This window comes from Corythoichthys intestinalis, chromosome 7 (genome assembly GCF_030265065.1).
Source record: "Corythoichthys intestinalis isolate RoL2023-P3 chromosome 7, ASM3026506v1, whole genome shotgun sequence".
In the NCBI taxonomy this organism is placed as follows: Eukaryota; Metazoa; Chordata; class Actinopteri; order Syngnathiformes; family Syngnathidae; genus Corythoichthys; species Corythoichthys intestinalis.
Genome location: NC_080401.1, coordinates 53,888,553 through 53,910,366, shown reverse-complemented (window position 1 = coordinate 53,910,366; position 21,814 = coordinate 53,888,553). Strand labels below are relative to the sequence as shown.

General features: G+C 39.2%; 1 protein-coding gene across 1 annotated transcript in view; it reads left to right on the top strand.

Moving 5' to 3' along the window:
- The first annotated feature begins 17,827 nt into the window (after positions 1-17,827).
- LOC130918545 (zinc finger protein Xfin-like) overlaps positions 17,828-21,814 on the top strand; it is a 28,884-nt gene continuing 24,897 nt past the window's right edge. Inside the window, exon 1 of the mRNA XM_057840332.1 lies at positions 17,828-18,299. Coding sequence (XP_057696315.1) covers positions 18,125-18,299 — 175 coding nt within the window. The 5' untranslated portion in view covers positions 17,828-18,124. The remainder of the gene's footprint in view (positions 18,300-21,814) is intronic.

Here is a 21,814-nt window from a genome sequence, read left to right as displayed (position 1 = left end):
AAACGCACATTTTGATTGGCTGATGACTAGATCCCCCTCATTCACACAATCCCGACAGAAATGCATGTCTACATGCCGCCTTCTCCGCCCCCTTTAAAGAGGAAGGATATTAGAAGTTTTTTTGGGGCCAGCAGCCACTGTAAGTAATGTAAAAAGACGTCAGTGTTGTGGAGGTGGGGAACACGCCGCTAATTTTGCTACTGAAAGTCTGACCTGCATCAAAGTTAGCACAACATTAAACTGTGTGAACTTGCTAATCTGTAAAACTCGAGTAGAAAGCTGCTTAGAGAGGTGTCTTGCTGTGTTTTTTTAAAAACGTTAATTCAACTGTGCATTTATTCATAAAATAAATTTTCTATATCATTTAAAAAATATATATTTCTATTTGTAGCTTATGCTCATTTTTCTAACCCCCCCCCCAAAAAACACAAAAACACAACCACTGTAAATTTCCTTTATATGAAGCATTTTGAAAAATGACTTTCTCCCATGAAATTTTTTTTTTTTTTCATTTTTACGTAGGAACCAGCTATTTTTGAGAAATGTACCCAATCTCTTTGGTCTTATTAATGTCCCGTTCCCAGCAAATATTGTACATGCAGTTATACAGTTATAGCGTCCCTACCAATGTTGAGACCAAACCTACACCCTCAAACCTCACCATCTGACCATAACATATTCTCCCAGTCCTCTTCTGCATCATCCAAATGCTCTCTAGCGAACCGCAGACCGGCCTGGACGTGTACTTTCTTCAGCAGGGGGACACGTCTGGCAGTGCAGGATTTGAGTCCCTGGCAGCACATTGTGTTACTGATAGTAGCCTTTGTTACTTTGGTCCCAGCTCTCTGTAGGTCATTCACTAGGTACCCCCCCCGTTCTTTCTTATCAATTTGACGCCATGGGGTGAGATCTTGCATGGAGCCCCAGATCGAGGGAGATTATCAGTGGTCTTGTATGTCTTCCATTTTCTAATAATTGCTCCCACAGTTGATTTCTTTACACCAAGCGTTTTACCTATTGCAGATTCAGTCTTCCCAGCCTGCAGGTCTACAATTTTGTCTCTGGTGTCCTTCGACAGCTCTTTGGTCTTGGTCATAGTGGAGTTTGGAGTGTGACTGACTGAGGTTGTGGACAGGTGTCTTTTATACCGATAATGAGTTAAAACAGGTGCCATTAATACAGGTAACGGGTGGAGCCTCGTTAGACCTCTTTGACAGCCAGAAATCTTGCTTGTTTGTAGGTGACCAAATACTTATTTTCCACTCTAATTTGGAAATAAATTCTTTAAAAATCAAACAATGTGATTTTCTGTTTTTTTTCCCTCCACATCCTGTCTCTCATGGTTGAGGTTTACCCATGTTGACAATTAAAGGCTCTCTAATCTTTTCAAGTAACAGAACTTACACAATTGGTGGTTGACTAAATACTTATTTGCCCCACTGTAATTTAATTTGATTTCCTTCCGTTTTTAAGCAATTTCAATTCAAGTGGATTGATTGACATTTTGATTGCAATGGTATTAAATTGTTTTCTCAAGAGCACTTAATGATTTATGTTTAGGAAAAAATGACACAAGTAAGGGAGAAACATTTTTCATTTTTCAAAGCCTCCCACCATAAATTTCAGCTAACAAAGCAGTGCAACAAATAAAGTGCTTTACATGAGCCTTTTTAAGCAATACAAAAGATGAACAGATGATAAAAATCACTAAAAATGAGGTATGCAGATCAGCTACTTAGTCTTTTTTTGTTTTCAAGATCTGTGGGCAAGGTTGTACTGGGCTGTGGCCTTCTTAGAGGCCTTTATGACGTCTGTGGGGGGCTCCCATCTGAAGCAGGGCTCCAGGCTGGCCATCTTTGTGGTCATTATTGAGGACAAGGTACCATCCAATGCCAGGCTATTTCTGGTCTTCGTTTTGTTTAGTCCCACAACTGAAAAGAGACTTTCTGCATCAGCATTTGAATGGGGCAACACCAGCACCAGCTTGGCGACGGCAGCAAGCCTCTCAAATTCTTTGGCTCCTGTCACCTATGGAAAATGAACCAAAAAGAAAATGGAAAAACATACCTTATTTTTCATTAATTAATACTGTAAGTATATTGTAAGAAAGTTCCGATACATTACAACATGCATAGTATGCATCTATCAATTTTAAAAACAACAGATGTACTGCAGCCAATAAGTCACACCTGCCAAAAAGAAAGACAAATATAATGTGTACCTTATGTGTCCGTGTTGCCATTTCAGCCCAGAAACTTTCTATCTCTGTTTCGTCCTGAAGGAAGGTACTTGGGATCGTCTGATAATTCAAGAACTCCCCAGCCAGCTTGTCATGCTCCTCTGGCCCACGGTATGGGAGGAGATCGGGGAATCTATTTATAAAAGTAGAGATACAGATTGTTAAGTTTTAGGTAAATTGTCATCAACCAGATCCAGTTCATACACATCTTTGAGGAAAAGCCATATATGTTAGGGCCTCAGTCTCCTGAGCCCTGCTCCTCCCTGTTTGTGTGTGTGTGTGCGTGCGTGTGTGTCTTGATTGCAGGATTGGGCAGATGGGTGAGCCTGGGACCAGGTGCAATCGATCATCGTTAGCAGCCTACTTAAGCCAGTCCCTGGCATCACTTCATCGCCAGATCAACTACTCTACTTGACGAGTTTGTGACGCTAGCATTTGCTTTGTTCCAAGTATTTCTGATATTCTACTCACTCTGCCTTGCTTACAGATTCTATGTTACTCGCCTGCCTTGACAACTTGCCTGGTCACTCAACAACTGCCGCCTGACTTTTTGGACACAGACCATCTTTATATTCTGCAATAAACAATTGTTAACTCTGCCACCTTGCCTTCCTCTCTGCATCTGGGTCCCCCGCTCACCCAGAAACAACACCCTTCTCCACAACAGTATCTCGGACCTGCCTGGTGTGTTCCTTGGTTTTCATAATGCTCTCTGCACTTTAAACAGAACCCTGAGACTATCACAGAGCAGGTGCATTTATACGGAGACTTGATTACACACAGGTGGATTCTATTTATCATCATCGGTCAGTTAGGACAACATTGGATCATTCAGAGATCCTCACTGAACTTCTGGAGTGAGTTTGCTGCACTGAAAGTAAAGGGGCCGAATTATATTGCACGCCCCACTTTTCAGTTTTTTATTTGTTAAAAAAGTTTAAATTATCCAATAAATGTTGTTCCACTTCACGATTGTGTCCCACTTGTTGTTGATTCTTGACAAAAAAATTTAAAATTTCATAACTTTATGTTTGAAGCCTGAAATGTGGCGAAAGGTTGCAAGATTCAAGGGGGCCGAATACTTTTGCAAGGCACTGTATATATAAGATGCACTGATACCGATACTAGTATTGGCAGGGGCCGCCAATCCAGCCCGAAAGGGTGTATCGGTATCGGCGTGTACCAACAAAGACTGCGCCGATACCATTTATCGGTCCATTATTATAACATTTGACCACAGCCTTTTTTTCCTCCTGGCGCTCACTACACTCCATCTCTGTGTTGTGTGATGATACGTGAACACCAAGCAGCTATTGCTATTGGCCTGCTCCAGACCAATGAGAGCGGGCCAATAGCCACTCCTAACCAATGACAAGGCCGCTTTTTCATATGGAGAAACCAGGAGAAATGGCGGCTGTCGGGAAGTATTTCAAAATAGAAATCCTGTCGATTAAAATCAATGGCTGCATGCAAGATTTGCGGCCTGAAAGTTTCCAGATGTGGAGTTAAATCGGCCAACTTCAATACCTCGAACCTGATAAAGCATTTGAAGACGAAATGTGAACGAACACAACGAGATTGAGCCTGCAAGAGCAGGACCGCTATCCAGAGGAAGGGCGCTGGATCGGAGCAACAATCTCTGGTCAGTTCACTACGTCTACTTTACTTTTATTGTGTTTTACTGAAAGAAATGCCGCAATAATTTGGGAACTGTTTCCAAAGTAGGGTTGCCACCTTTCAGAAATATAAATAAGGGACCCCCCCCCCCTTCCGAAAAAAGGAGGCTAATAGAGAGACGGGATTCTGTGGTCAATTATTATCACTTATAATTGTTAGCGTCCGCAAATGCGGAAACAAAGTTGGAACTCGAAGCAGACAACAAGCGGGGGATACGTACAAGGGTTTAATGATTGCAAACAAAAAAATAACATGCGATCGCGGGATAGAAGAAATAACAAAAGAAACACGTGACAGCAGGTCGACGGAGCTCAATACTACAAACTCGAAGGTTAACTAAGACAATAGACAGCGAGCCAAAAAGCCAAAATAAAAACACTCAAATACCTGCACATGGTAGAGGTTACAAACGAAAGCAGCACACTAACAGAAAAAAAACCAATGCAGGGGCGTAACAAGCAAATGTAGCGAGACTCTAGTGCGAGATGTCAAATGGCGATCAGCAATGCAAATATCCTTGAGACCACCCGTGCTTAAATGCTGCGCTGATGAGCCTGCATTGGATTCAGGTGAGACGTCAGGAACGCCCCCACGACCAGCCCAGCAACAAAACACAGTCTAACCAGCAGCAGAATGTGACAATAATTTCATGAAAGTTGCACTGTTTGGCCTTTGAGAGGTTTAAAAAAAAAGTTTATTCAGTTCATTCAGAGTTTATTATTATGAATTTATTTTTACTTTCTTACTGTTGGGCTAGCATTATACATGTTTTATTAATTTCACAAATGTAGCACTATTTTGGCCTTTGAGAGCCAAAGGTTTATTCAACTATTGTCTACTAGGGTTTAGTAGACTATTCACTTTGTACTAGTCTTTTTCCTATTTTGCAAAGGTAAGCAACAGCCTGACAAAGCCTTGATAGAATGATTTCACATCCAATTATGTAGCTCTTTGGAAAAAAAAATATATATATATATATATATATATATTATATATATATATATATATATATATATATATACAGTGCCTTGCAAAAGTATTCGGCCCCCTTGAATCTTGCAACCTTTCGCCACATTTCAGGCTTCAAACATACACGTTTAAAGTTTGCCACAAGCCACCTGGGAGACACACCAAACATGTGGAAGAAGGTGCTCTGGTCAGATGAAACCAAAATTGAACTTTTTGGCCACAATGCAAAACGATATGTTTGGCGTAAAAGCAACACAGCTCATCACCCTGAACACACCATCCCCACTGTCAAACATGGTGGTGGCAGCATCATGGTTTGGGCCTGCTTTTCTTCAGCAGGGACAGGGAAGATGGTTAAAATTGACGGGAAGATGGATGCAGCCAAATACAGGAACATTCTGGAAGAAAACCTGTTGGTATCTGCACAAGACCTGAGACTGGGACGGAGATTTATCTTCCAACAGGACAATCATCCAAAACAGGAAGCCAAATCTACAATGGAATGGTTAAAAAATAAACGTATCCAGGTGTTAGAATGGCCAAGTCAAAGTCCAGACCTGAATCCAATCGAGAATCTGTGGAAAGAGCTGAAGACTGCTGTTCACACTCTCCATCCTACCTCACTGAGCTCGAGCTGTTTTGCAAGGAAGAATGGGCAAGAATGTCAGTCTCTCGATGTGCAAAACTGATAGAAACATACCCCAAGCGACTTGCAGCTGTAATTGGAGCAAAAGGTGGCGCTACAAAGTATTAACGCAAGGGGGCCGAATAATATTGCACGCCCCGCTTTTCAGTTTTTTATTTGTTAAAAAAGTTTAAATTATCCAATAAATTTTGTTCCACTTCACGATTGTGTCCCACTTGTTGTTGATTCTTGACAAAAAATTAAAATTTTATATCTTTATGTTTGAAGCCTGACATGTGGCGAAAGGTTGCAAGGTTCAAGGGGGCCGAATACTTTTGCAAGGCACTGTATATATCATAAATTAAATGTAATAGTGTAGTATAATTACATACTTCTAAATATTAAATAATGTAAAAAACATCTGTTCATATATTCATTGGGCCCAAATACTTTTTTTTATCATGATGTTCGTATAAAAAAGGAAAAATAACTTGTAAAAAATGCTAGTTGTACTGGTAGATATTGCGATACAACAATAGGAACAGTAGAAAAAAAAACATAAAACACTTGATGATTTGATAAATGTATTTGACATATATTTAAAAATTACACTGTACATTTATTCATTCATTCATCTTCTGAGCCAAATATATTCACGAGTGTCACGGAGTTGCTGGAGCATATCACAGCCAACTATGGGCAGTAGGCGGGGTACACCCTGAATTGTTTGCCAGCCAATTACAGGGCACGAGGAGACAAACAACTTGTCATGCACACATTCATAAATATGGACAATTTGGAGTATCCAATCAGCCTCGTGTGCTGCATGTTTTTGGGATGTGGGAGGAAACCAAAGTACCCGGAGGAAACCTACAAGGGTTGCTCCTGGTGCTGTGTCACCAGTAGGTAGATGGAAATGTAGTGTAAAGCGCTTTCAGTACCAAAGAGGTAGAAAAGCGCTATACAATTATAACACCGTTTACCATTTAAATTGACAAAATGGAAACTACATATGAACAAACATTACCCCTCTCAAACTGTGCCGTCGCATTTCGTTCACATCTCCAAACAGGATAACACCAGCTGTATAATGGTTCATGATGTAAAATTTCTGTCCAAGTTTATGGTAGGACGCATAAAGGTGCAGTAGACCTTCCATAACCTTAATTGGAAAACAACATAAGAAAAAAATGTGATAAGTCATTAGATTTAAATCAACATTTTTAAACAAATACAAATATATGTTTAGATGATTAATATGAAATCAACATAATAAAGCTCTACAGAGAGAATTAATTTTGTTGTTAATGTAATGGCTCATACCTCGCCTGTCAGCCATTCATGAGGTCTCAAGGACAGAAATTCACTGTGATGAATTAAAAAGCTTGAGCCTTGTTGGTTGGCGGAAGGAATGATTCCAACCAATACTTCAGTGGTTTTCTTTTTCCAGAGAGAATCCAGCTAGAAAAAGAAAAAAGCAATCTTATTCAGATTCCACCATGTTACAATTTTAAGCCAACTACAATCATTTTTCATAATCATTTCAGTTTTGGTTAAATTATTTTAGGGATGATTGTTTGTCTAAATTGACTATTAAAGTACAACTATTGGGATCAAAATGTAACTAATACAAAGAAAACAGACCTTCCATTGTGTATCTTCAGGCAAAGACTTCTGTTCCTCATCATCAGTTGGCAACTAGAATCATAAGGAGTTGAGCAGTGGAAAAAATATATATTAAAAAAAAAAAAAAAAAAAAAAAAAAAATCTTTACATTTTACCATTGCAGCATATCTGCTACGAATACTGGAATTAATTGAAATAAAATAAACCTTCGTTGCTGTATCATCAAGGAAGGACTTCTGTTCCTCCTCATCAGTTGGCAACTTAGAATCACAAGGAGTTAAGCAGTTGGAAAAAAACAAAGATAAAAAAATACATTTAATCTTTACATTTTCCCATTTCAGCATATGTGTAATGTATACATGACATATTTCACAGCAATTTGTTGTACATCACTATGGGAAATAAATGGAAGTAATTGAAATAAAATCAACCTTCATTGCTATATCATCAAGGAAGGACTTCTGTTCCTCATCATCAGTTGGCAACTTAGAATCACAAGGAGTTGAGCAGTTGAAAAAAAAAAGATAAAAAAATACATTTAATCTTTACATTTTCCCATTTCAGCATATGTGTAATGTATATACATGACATATTTCACAGCAATTTGTAGTACACTACTATGGGAAATAAATGGAAGTAATTGAAATAAAATCTTCGTTGCTGTATCATCAAGGAAGGACTTCTGTTCCTCATCATCAGTTGGCAAATTAGAATCGTAGGGTAAGTTGAGCGGTGAATAATACATCATCAAAAATTAATTTAATCATTAAATTTCCTCTTTGAAACATATATGTATTGCAGACATGATATACTGTAATGTACATCAATTTGATCATTGTTTTTTTTTTTGGGGGGGGGGGGGGGGGGTACCATGTTTTATGGTAAGTACAATACCACAACAACAATAAAGCAAAAATACAAACTACTTTTGTGCTTAAAAAAAATAAATAAATAAAAAAGTACATAGGTCACTTACGACTTCCACTGTGTCTGTGATGGTCTTCAGATTCTATTAATTGAAATGTGACAAATGAAAATTATTTTTGAGCATAATGATCTTCCAAAAGACGTTATACAACAACTTTTGACCCGGAGCGGAGGAATCAAACATTTGATTACCTTTTTCTTTTTGTTGACCTCAAAAGGAAATGGCTTGTTCACTGGTGATACATAGACACCTCTTCTCCTTTTCTTTTTCTCCTTCCACTTTTCTGTCTCAACCCTATGGGCCTTGGGACAATGAGCAAACCGATGAGTTAATATCACAACACCATGATGCTACTCGCTCCCTTAAAAAAACTAAACACACAAGTTTTATTCTAGTCATTTTATAGCGCCAATTCATAGCAATTGCATGTAATCGATAATTTAAAAAATGTTTGTTGTGAGCTATAATTTTCATTCCAAAATTGTTTTTGTTGTGCTATGTCGTAGGAAGTATTACTACTGTCTTCTATTCATTCATTGATATTCTGAACCACTCATCCTCACAAGGCTGCATGAGCCTTTTTATAATATTAATTAATATAATAATTTGAATTAAGATGATTAATAATAATAATATTAATATATAATAATGTATGATAATATATTTGAAGAAAAAAATATAAAATAATACCTTGGTCTTTATTTTTAAGGAGTCATCGAATTCCCTCAGAAGTCCTGCATGCATTCGTTTGTAGTTGTAGGCAAAATCATCCAATCTGGATAGCCTTCTTTGTGGGAAGCGGATGTGTTTTAGGTCCCATTGGCTCTTCTCCATGATGCCCTGGGTGTTATGGTCATTTGTATAATTCTGGAAGACACATATATTTTGATATCTCTATTAGTGAATTGCTGTAATATAATTCATTTATTTTGTCATCAATTGATTTCCTTTGGTAGTGTATGGACAATTGTATTTAAAAAAAAATGAACCCCCCAAAAAATTAGGTACCTGTGTTGATTTCTGGGCAGCTTTGGAGTATTTTTTGGAGAGTTTCTCATAAATAACCCCCGTACCGTGCCGTCCAAGATCACCTGTAGTATTGCAACATGGAATTCAGATTAGCTATAGGTCCAAATATGTACTAATCCTTGGTCCTCTAATTTAAAATCCATTGTGGTGTGCTTTTTATTACATACTAAAAATATAAGCCCTGGGTCAGTGTCAGAACTCTTATTTGCATTGACCCTTTCTATCTTTAATGTGTATGTGAGCGAGCTAGAGAGAGAGCGAGAGAGTGGTGGGCGGGGGGGGGGGGGCATACCAAGCATGAGTCCAGACCACAGACCAGCTTGTGGCATCAAATACATCTGAATCTTCTGGATGAGATTAGGGCAGTGGTACACATTCGTATCACCATCTGTGTCCAGTGGCGCATGCTGGATAACATCTTTGAAGTGATCTTCAAACGGTGTTTTACATGATTCTTCCTATGGATGAGACACAATCAGTCGCGTCAACCATTTTTTTCCATTATTTGCTTTTTAGAAAACTTTACATGTTAAAGAACACAATAGACTATTGCTCAATGCAATTGTGTATATGTTTACTCGAAATCAATATAGCATTCAACTCGAGTATAACTTACCTCAAAGTCCTCAGTGCAGTCATTGATGACTGGCTGCTCAGATTTGGTCTGAAACATTTGTATTTTTTTGAAATGTTTCTCCACATTAGGACCACTAGATTTACTAGAGAACACAACTGCTGCACTCAAAAGTAGTTCATCCAGTTGTCCTAATGATGTAGCCTGTGTCATTAAGCCAATTAAATGCATTGCCAGCAGGTAGTGTTTGCCAGCACTGCGGGAAGGAAAATTGTTAAATTGATACAATGCAAATAGGCAAGATTGTTAGAAATAAAGTAAAAAAAACAAACAAACAAAAAAACGTACAAACGTAAAATTTAAAACTCACAGCTTTTTGCAGAGTCCCTTGGCATTCTTCATTACATGGCTCAAGCAGCGATGAATGATTGGCATGTTTATATGACAGTCTTTTGCCCGTCCAGTTACAATGAAATAATATGTGGTCAGAAGCTCAGTCAAGCTGACGCCACACAGATTTTGTGCAATCGCTTGCATTAATACTGTGGAGCCGTCGCACATATACATCACTGCTTTCTGACATACTTTTCTGCCGTGTTCCTTTTTACAATCAGTCATGAACGATCCTAAGAAGTAGGAGACAGATGCAGTGGTGTGTTCTGCAGTGATAAACGTTGCAACAGGCACCGGGGAGCAACCTTTGAACGGATGTCTTACAACAAGTTCATAAACGTATAGGGGTGAGGTGTCTCCTTGTTTTTTTTTTTTTTACAATGCTACCAGTAGCATCTAGGTAGACAATATCTGATTTTGCCCGATTATAAAACAAATTTATAGACTTCTTTGACCACAGCATGAGTCCTCTTGGTTTCATGCTAATTTTTTGAATGAGTCTTTCCATTTGATCTTTTTCTTTTTGGGACATTATTTGCAGGCTAATTATTTCATTGCTGTGGTGCCTCTTTCTTTTTCTCTGACAATATCCGAGTGTTTTGAGTACCCCAGTCGATGGCACCCTGTCCCTGCATCCAGACTGGAATACGTCTTCATCTATCATTGTTAAGCCTTCCAAACTGAGCAGTCTGGGAGGTTTTGAAGTCAGCTTCTCCGCCCAGTCATGTCTTTCGTCAGCCCTAATATAGCGTCTTCTGAGTTCGTTTTTACAATGGTGGACCTCATCCCCACGAAAGAATACATGAGCTTTGAGTGCGTTTTCACTGTGGATACTTATATCCACCTGAACCAGACAGTTACTAAATGTACATTTTCCTGTACATTTAAAAACAGGGCCCTTCCTCAGTGATCCTATTTTTTTCACCCAGTGCCTTTTGAAAGCAAAAGAGCAATAAGGATTGATTGCTCTCAGTCCTTTAGCCATGATGCTGGTCCATTGTAAAGTCTTGAAAGAAGGATTTTTTTGCTGCTGACGTAATTTTTTCCAATCATTTTGAGATAGAAAAAAATGACATGTCTCCAATGGCAGCATCCAACAGAAATACTCGTTTTTTGAGGTGCGTCGTGTCTGCTCTTGTGTTGTGTCAGTTGACTCACTGCAGATCAGCTGAAATAATAAAATGATAACGTTTTAATAAACATCTTTAATACAATACAAGAAACAGAAGTTGCCTCTTGAACTATGAAAGTACTTATCATCAATAATACATTTTGAACTAAAAAATACATATGAAAAACAACTGACAGGATTCCTAGCCACTATAATGTTTTTATATATTATTATATTAAATTAGCAATTAAATGAGCAGTGGTAATTATTTTGTAATACCAAAAAAAGTAGAGCAGCACATAAAACTTGGAAGGATAGTACTATGTTCTACGTATGTATTTATTACTAAGTTGATTCACAAATCGGGCCCTTCCAGTGTGTGCAAGTACGGGGGAAAGTTGGACATGGAGCAATAGCATATTTAGTAAAAGTCTAATAACGCCTCGCTCTCATAGACAGCGAGAGCGAGGCCCCCCATTGCATTATTCATTCACTCCACACTCAGTAGTGGATGTAAGTTTCTATTGTAACCACAGCTTCCCTGTGGGGGACTGACACCTTCTGAAAAAATTCCCAGATTAAAATGTGTGTGTATGTTGATTCTAAACACTGATTTTATGTTCCAGGTAACATCTTTATGTATGAAGAAATGCTAGCATGCTGCAATGCTGTTAGCAAACGCTAACAAGCTAGTTACAACAAGTCAAGGCAGTTAATTGGTTCAGGACATAAAAATACTACTACAACTACTACTAGTCTGCAGTGCTTCTACTACATTAGGACATAAAACTACAGTAACATAGTACACTCACTGCTGTCTTGCTTCCTTTTCTCCTCTGCTGTCTTTTTTGTTTTTTTCGCTTCCAGAAGGATAACTTCTCTTAATTTTGCCACTTGAAAAAAGGGCCAGATTGTCGCTCACGCTCACTCTGAGTCAGGTGACACACAAACATACTCGCGCAGTATAATGAACGCAAAGGTGGTGGTGGTGTTGGGGGGGGGGGGGTTTCAAGTGCATGCTGCGTGCACGTGCGGTCATCTTGGCCATAAAAGTGGCGAAAACTACGTACTTTACACTGACTCATATTGATGTACTAACATTCATTCATGGATGCACACATTTTAACAGGTGGCCGTCCTATGCTCGAAATGCGCACCTTACGCCTATTCTCGCTCCCAGAATACGCAGCGCTTGTGATGTAGGACAATAACAGGACTGGTTGCTATGGGAACGTAGGAATACGTTTTTTTTTTTTTAATCACCATTTCTTTAAGTAGTCACATGAATAATGAAAATCTGTTAAAAAAATCGTAAAACAACTCGGCAAGGACTTTCCATAAAGTACTTGTTGAATCACTCTTTAACAATCATGTGGTATTAATAGCTAATTGGACTTTCTTAAACATGTATAATCTATGTGACATTGTTAGTGCTGATTGGGATTGATAACAGAATCGTTGGATAATCTGCCAATCTGCAGGCTGGGGGCCCTAGGCAATTGCCTGGTTTGCCTAATGGGACGCAACGCTTCTGTATATTATACACATATATACTATATTTTTATTTACAAAGTTCTACCTCATTGCTTTCATCCAGTGATGACTGCTGATCATTCTCTGAGTCAGCCTGGTTCTTGTCCTCCTCAAACGGAGGCAGAGATGTTGGTGTATGTGGTAATGTTTGGTGATGACCAAATGTTTCTCCTGTCTCGTCTGCTGTGGTATGCTCTTCCTCAGGTACTGTTGTATAATCGTATGTCCCACTTTCTCCTGAAAAAGATATTTTAGAAAATATTTCATTTAATATTGCATGTTAATGTAATATTCATTAATACATTGTCAAAATCTGCAATGTATATTAATGGTATGGTAAAACAAGTATTTGTAAACATTAAATGGAAAACTGGTGGTGAGGTGTGGTTTAGTGCTGGAGTATTTGTTTTCCAACCCAGAGATTGTGAGTTTCATTGTCCTCCATGGGGACATTATCAAAGTATCCTTAAGCAAGACACTAAAACCCAAGTTGCTCCCGATGCTGCATCATCAGTAGTTGATGGTGGATGGTGCCAGAGGGCCTTGTAGGTGGAAAAGTACTGTACATGTCAAAGTACATTTACCATTTATCAACATTGTATCAAGTCCTCATGGCAGTAATCTGCAGGAGCAACAATTCTCTCGAGTATGTGTATTTTCTACTATCATTGAATATATGTAAATATTTTCTCCTCTTAATTTATTTTAGTAAAATAGTTCAACACTTTTATATAACTATATTGGATAGGGTATCACTAGCAGAACATGCAGTATTTTATCTAACTAGATAACTCTTAATTCTTTGTCAAAAATGCCTTCTGTAATGTAAATAAAGTTACATATTAAGGTTATCTAAAGGGTGTGTTGCATGTATTACGGGGGATCGTTACAGTCCAGATACATGTATGGACGAGGCCTGTGGTTAAAGCAGACCCTTTTCCTACTGCAATGTCGTTTTATCAGACCCATCCCACACTGCAGTGCATGCAAATACAATTTTAACTAGGCCTGCAAGCAGGACTGAACGGGCCCTCGCAATCTAGTGCAAGTCGGACGTCACGCAACTCGGACAGTGTGCAGGTCAGGAGGGTGGCAGATCGTCCTCTCTAGTCATCTCATTAGAACCTAACATGCTCGAAAGTTGCCTCTTTACATTCACACACCTAAGAGATAAAATCCCTTATTGGAAAGAGTACTAAAAAAAAGGAGCGAATAAAGGGTCGTCACGGCAACAGACAGAGACATGTGGACACGGGCCGTAAAATAAGTATTTCAAAAGGTCTTGAAACTACAATGACCAACCTGAAAAGAACTGGACATATATTAGAAAAATGAGTGACTTTCTATTGCCACTAGTTGGCGCTATAGGGTTGATGCAAATGACCCCTACAAGACCCTTCAGAGTATGACTCAACAAGCACGAGATGTTTGACGCAGATATGTTGTAGAAGTTATGACTGTTCAAAACTTGTGGTGAGACGAAATGGCTTCAGTCATTTTCACTTCTCCTGTTGGACTCTTCTGCTTCAACCAAACCTCAGTATTTTTCTTCAGGCACCTGAACACATGTCTTAAGGCTCCCCTGATGCAGGTTTCAGGTGAATATATTTTTTTTCCTTGGAGGAGGAGCCTGTTTAGTAAAAAAAAGGCATTTCCTGTATCCACTAGGGGGCGCTAGGCCTAATGAGCAATATTTCAATGCACTCGTGTTAAGGGTGGGATCCCGCACATACATGTCAGATATGAAAAAGATTGAACGTTGTTTCAAGGAGCTATTAGTATTTACTGAATTTGTCATTTTGCCAAAAAAATGGCCGACTTTGGCACCACGCCCAGGTCAGACCCATGAATGAAAACGCACCATTTTGAAAAGTTTAGATTTCATATGTTTCCTGAATTGTCTAACCAATTTTGAAGATGATCCAACTGATTCCCTCTGTGACAAGGTCTCAAATGTGCACCCTGTTAATTGATAAAAATTTCACATTCGATCCAAAATACCCGATTTCCTGTTGGGTTTGGAATATGGGTGCAAGAGACTTTTTGGAGCAGTTTTGCACAAGGTATCGACTCCCCAAATTTCAATGCTCTACGTTAAAAAAAACCTAATAGGAAACGCCTTTTTGAAAAATTCAAGGGGGCGCCACTGAGCCATTTTGTTACATTTTTTTGTAACGTTGCAAGATTATCGAAATCCACACAAAGCCGCATGTATGTGCAAAATTTGGTGAGTTTTCGTGCATGTCCAGGCCTCCAAATGTAAACTGTACTAGAAATGGACAGAAATTTCACATTCGATCCAAAATACCCGATTTTCTGTTGGATTTGGAATATGGATGCAAGATGCTTTTTTGAGCAGTTAGGCATAAGGTATCTACTCCCCAAATTTCATTGCTCTACGTTGAAAAAACCCAATAGGAAAGGCCTTTTTTAAAACTCCTTTCTGTCGCCACGAGATGGCACTGTAGAGTTGATGCAAATGACCCCTACAGGACCCTTCAGGGTATGACTCTCAACAAGCATGGGAAGTTTGGCGCAGATATGGTGTATAGCTGCTGAGTTATGACTGTTCAAAGTATTTTGCGAGACAAATTGTTGACGATCATTTTCACTTTCATGTTTGGACCCCTCCGCTTCAACGAAACCTCAATATTTTTCATCAGGCACCTGAACACAGGTCTTAAGGCTCCCCTGATGCAGGTTTGAGGTCAACAGATTTTTTTCCCTTGGAGGAGGAACCTGTCTCTTAAAAAAAGGCATTTCCTGTTCTCACTAGGGGGCGCTAGGCCTAATGGGTAATATTTCAATGCAGTCGTGTTCAGGCTGGGATACCGCATATACATGGCAGATATGAAAAAGATTGAAAGTTGTGTCAAGAATTATTAGCCATTTACTGAATTCGGTGTTTTGCCGAAAAAATGGCCGACTTTGGCACCACGCCCAGGTCAGACCCGGGAATGAAAACACACCATTTTAGAAACTTAAGATCTCATATGTCTCCTGAACAGTCTCACCAATTTTGAAGATGATCCAACTAACTCCCTCGGCGAAAAGGTCTCAAATGTGCACCCTGTAAATCGATAAAAATTTCATATTCGATCCAAAATAACCGATTTCCTGTTGGGTTTGGAATATGGGTGCCAATGCTTTTTTGAAGCGGTTTTAGACAAGGTATAGACTCCCCAAATTTCATTGCTCTACGCTGACAAACCCTAATGTTATAGGCCAATTTTAAAATTTCAAGGGGGCGCCACTGAGCCATTTTGTTACATTTTTTGCAACGTTGTTAAATTATCAAAATTTACAATTTTCCGCACGTATGTGCAAATTTTGGTGACTTTTCGCGCATGTTCAGGCCTCCAAATTGGCCGTTTTCATTTGCCCTGAAAAAAAAAAAAAAAAAAAAAAAAATCCTTTGCAAAACAATAGGGCCTTCGCACGCCTAGTGCTCGGGCCCTAAATATAACTCTCACTTGTATCTGCGATGTATGGGTGAATATAGCAGATTATAAGGACGATGCTTTATCATTTTAGTGCAACTCAAATGTGGAAAACTTGATGGGCTAATATGCATTAACCTGTTGGCTCTATGGCTTGCTCGCAAATGGCATGATTTTTTTTTTTTAAAAAAGAAGTGTGTCAACCAACTTTTTGGACATAGATTAATCATAAATAAACCCACCTTGAAGCACCTCTGTCCGCAGTCCTCTTCGGTCCTTTTTCCAGATAGTTTGGAGCCATTTGCGAAATTTCGCGTTTTGCCATCTAAAAATTTCCACACTGAGTTCCATCCACTGTTCAGGTGAACGTGTCTTTGAAATGTTTTTTTTAATGAAAATATGAATCAATTTTTCCCTACCTCCAGCTAATTGCCAGAGGTCTTTGTTCCGCATTGTTTTTCCTTTCAGAAATCTGCCCATTTTTGCTGTTCTTTTCCGTCCTCCAGATATAATTAATTATAATACCTGTGTAGCCAATTGGGTTAGCGCCCTCTAAAGTAATTGTAGATGGATTGATTTCTTATCCTTTCTTTTTTATTATTCTTATTTTTTTTTAAATCTTTATTTGGCGTTCCATATTTTATTTTATTTGAGTCCAATTTACCCATTCCGAGTTAAAATGTCACAAACATGAGCAAGTTGTACTGGGTTCCTTTTCATGTTTAAATCCATTGGGTTGATCAGAAGGAAGTATATATAATTTTTACTTTTTTTTTTTTTTAAACGTATGTATCCCAATGACAGCCTGAATTTCGTAAGTACTTGATTCAAAATCTAAATTGAGGTAATAAAACTGAAAGATGCCTCCCAAATTTTTTTTTTAATGATTTTTGAATTATTGACTAGCTTCAAACTTCAATAGCTCCTCGGCCATTTGACCTTTTGACCCCAAACCAGTGCAGGGTTGACATACTTTACTTGGAGTTCAAGGCACACCTCTTAGTTTTCCCTTTTTTTATGTATAGGTTTTTAATAGATTTACTTGATTAAAACTTAAGTAGCTGTGAGGTCATTTGACCTTTTTTTTCATTATCAGTGTACACTTGTAGTCCTGTTCTTGCTGTTTCTGAATTTTTCTTTTTTTCATTCAGACAGCTACACATTTTCCATCTGTTTCGTTAAATCCTACCACAAATTGAATACGATCTGTCAATATACTTGATACAAGTACAGAAAATGCATGCTTGATTTCAAACTTTTTATTTTAACAGTGTTTTTATTTATCAGGCAGCCATCATTCTTTTTTTTATTGAGCCATCATTCTTTTTTTTATTGAGAAAAAAAAATAATTCGAAGGCCTCAAGCGGGATTCGAATCCGCATTCGCAGGTGTGACAGACGACAGCTTCTGTTACTGAGCTATTCTTCCACGTGACGTCACAATAATGTTTTCTGCTTGTAGAAGAAAGTTTCGGCACGTACGCCATCTGTCACTGTGCGGTAAAACCTGAAAGAGAAACGCAACAGAAAAGAAAGTGCGGCTGGCTTGAACAAAACGCGGCTCAGTTCACCGCAGTGATTCTTTCTCCATTCGAGTTTCTCCCGCAATTGTCTTCTTGAAGGTCTTCTTCTGTCGCAACTAGGATGTTTATGCAGCGAATAGGGTTACATCTACTGTCGGAGAGTTTGAAAAAGAAACGAACGAGTCTCGGCCCAAAATCAGATTGTTTTTTTTTTTGCGTGAGAAATTGGATGTGTGGCGTGCGTGCGTGAGAAAACAGGCAATTGCGTGTGTCTCACGCATTACGGTAATGTAGAAATACAATTAAACCAACGAAGAAGAAATCGCCGCCGAAGACGAAGAAGAAGATATACAAGGATTTACCCCAAAGCGCCGAAGAAGATCCCACCCGTCTTATCTTGAACAATAGACTGTTTTTCGCAGTAGTTTACGTTCGTCAGCGTCGAAATATCGACAAACATGTGGAAAGTGAAAATGTTGAGAGAGCTGGTGAAGCGAAAGCTAACCGTGGCTGTCGAGGACGTTTTTGAACTATTCGAGAAAACCATAGCTGAGTACGAGGAGGCGAACGAGAGGAGGCATCGGGCGCTTCTGGAAGCGGTGCTCAACCCACGTCTTCGACGAGAAAAAGACAGTAAGTCGGGTTTTTTTTAAACCGCTATTTTTCGTTATTTACCTATTTAAGGGAATTCTTGGCCTTCACGTTCGTTACCAGGTGTCATTTATAAAAATAAGGTTGACGAAGGCTCTAAGAACGTCAAAGAATGTCCACCATTTTATGCATTACACGTGCTGAGAAATTTACTGAAAAAGATCTTGAACAGGGGTTTGGCAACCTTTAAAGTGCGTGCGACAGGTGGGAAAATGTCTTAAATGTGATTATTATGTGAATTAGAATCATATTTTGAGACGATTCGACTATATACAACAATTTAGCAAAGCGCAGATGACGAGAAATTAGTTCTTTAATCTACCGGTTAGACACGCCTACCATTATAGACCCTACTCACGTGACGTCACAGCCACACCCCCGTGCCATGTTGTCCGTATACTCGTCATGTTAATGCATTAGCGCTTCGTAAATTCCTCCTATTATGGCGTGTTTTTCCTGCTCGTTAACATTAATAATCAAAATGGTGAAGTCGTGTGTGGCAGTCGGTTGCAAAAACAGAGAAGATAGACGGAGAGACTTGAAGTTTTACCGTATTCCGAGAGACCCGAAGAGACCGAGATTGACTGCTGCAATTCGACGAGAAAACTGGGCTCCAAACGACTACCACAGATTATGTAGTAGTCATTTTATATCTGGGTAAGATGCATTTAATATATATTTAGAGGGTTTTGGGCTGACAACCACAATTAAGATCATTGCTAGGCTAATCGCCGACAACATACACTCAGACGTTGTGAATGAACTACCTGAAAATATATAATTATAAGGGGATAATCAGACAGTTGTCATAGAATTAATTTACAATTTCACGATTGAGGCCAAAAGCCAAAAAATAAATTCAACTAGGGACAATCTGGAGAAGTGCTATCGCACTTCATATTTATTACATATTATATATGTATGTAGTGAGAGTGCTATCGCTAAACCATATAAAGATTAAAAGCCCTAGCTCCATTGACAAATGATATGAAATACATTAGACTTGACAGTGGATGTTAGCAAGAACAAAAGATTTTGAATTGAAAATTTCGTAACTCACCTTCCGAGCACAAGATTCCTGCCGAATTTTCGTGTACGAGGACCTGTTTCACCCAACCAGCAACGTAGCATTTATAAGCCTCCAAGCTCTTAAAGTTTTTCAAACTTTCGTGAGAATAGGCTGATTTTGTGTGGACAAGATAGTTGTAAATATCAGGATAGCAGATGTCAGGCAAATACGGCGAAGCCAGCGGGTCGAAAAACATCGATTTAGGCATCGAATACGGATCTGGCGAATGGATAAACTGAAGCTTTTCCACGTAACGCCTTTTATGCAACGCATCCAAGGAGTTTACAGCGTCAGATAACACCGGGGCTTCCATGAATTGCTGTATAACTTGCTCGACTAATTGAAAACAATGAGAATAGGTCTAAAAATAGGTACAATATGGCGGCCGGAAACAGCAACGCGCCCATTTTGTGATGTAGGTGAGTAGGGTCTATAGGGCATGAGCGTCCCCAACAGGTGGATGACGTCAGCGGAGTCACGATTTCATCTGATTTAGTATGCAACCCACTGAGGGGGAATTATTCACAACGAGGAAAAAGCGACGATGAGAGCCGCAAAATGTAATTGTTTCAGTCTCTCTACTCCAATATTTTTGCAGGATATTCTTTTTATTAGTTTAGTTTAGTTTAGTTTATTCACACATCGTATAGACCCTACCCACCGACGTCACAAAACCACGTGCTCGCTGTATGGTTCCGCCCACTTGTCCGTCATTTTGTCTCTGTATTAGCATTGGTTTCAATTGATCGAGGAATTTAAAATGCATTTCATGGAAGACCCTGTGCTTTCTGATGCCGTAAACTCACTGGATGTGTTGCATAAAAGGCGTTATGTGGAAAAGCTTCGTTCTATACAGTCGCCAGATCCATATTTGATGCCCAAATCAATGTTTTTCGACCCACTGTCTTCGCCCTGTCTGCCTGACATCTGCTACGCTGATATTTACAATTATCTTGTCCACACAAAATCAGCCTATTCTCACGAAAATTTGAAAAACTTCAAGAGCTTGGAGGCTTATAAATACTTCGTTGCTGGTTGGGTGAAACAGGTCCTCGTCCAGGAAAATTCGGCAGGAATCTATCTTGTGCTTGGAAAGGTGAGTTAGGAAATTTTCAATTCAAAATCTTTTGTTATTGCTAACATCCACTGTCAAGTCTAATGTATTTCATGTCGTTTGTCAATGGAGTTAAGGCTTTTAATGTTTATATGGTTTAGCGATAGCACTCTCACTACATACATACATGTATGTTGTCGACGATTAGCCTAGCAATGATCTTAATTGTGGTTATTTGTCAGCCCAAAACCCTCTAAGTATATCTTAAATGCATCTTACCAGATATAAAATGACTACTACATAGTCTGTGGTGATTTTTTGGTGCCCAGTTTTCACGTCGAATTGCAGCCGTCCATTTCGCTCTCCTCTTTGGATCCCTCGGAATACGGTAAAACTTCAAGTCTCTCCTTCCATCTTCTCTGTTAGTGCAACCAACAGCCACACACGCCTTCACCATTTTGATTATTAATGTTAAGGAGCAGAAAAACACGCCGTAAATAGGTGGAATGTACGTAGCCGTAACAGGTTAACATTATGTTTTGACGGACAGTTGGGCGGTACCATTCAGGAGAGCGGAGTTGTGACGTCACGTGGGTAGGGTCTATAATGGTACACACAAGAACATGGTCATATATGCAAGCAGTTCATCTGACAAGATGCATGAAAGGGACACTCTGAATTAGAGCTGAAACGAATACTCGAGCAACTCGAGTAACTCGAGTTTAAAAACTGATCCGAGTAATTTTATTCACCTCGAGTATTCGTTTATTTTGACAGCTCTAAGCATCACGTTTTGCTCGGACTACTTTTACTGCGGGACAACGCGCTGATGTTACGTGCGTAGAGGACGAAGCAAAAAAAACAAAACAAAAAAAACAACTTACTGCAGCAGACAGCCGCTACACACGACGCCGACGTTGCTAAATACTTGCCTGCACTGATGCTAGTTGGTAGCAGGTAGCGTCTGATGCGTCTCATAGAGATCACATGTATGTTGAACTAGATGCGAAATGACAGACTCGGCCGCGTCTGGGCAGCGTTAGTAAACCGCCGCCATCTTAAAGCAGTAGAGCGCGAAGCGCTAATAAAGAGCGCTAAGCGCTAATAAATAAGATTAACGTTACTGTCACGAGCTCACGTAACGTTAGCCCTGCGGAGGGCTAGGTTTCTATTAATTATGACCACTGTCGATGCGTGGCTAACGTGTCTTACGTACAGGCTTTAACATAACATAGCGTTGTGGAGTGATGAGGGTGAAAAATAAAAACTCAGTAATGCTAACTATCAATTTTAGCTCAGTAGTCATTGCTGGATAAAACACCAAGTAGCACTGGTCCCTAATGTGCTCCAATACAGCCTGTATCATACATTTAT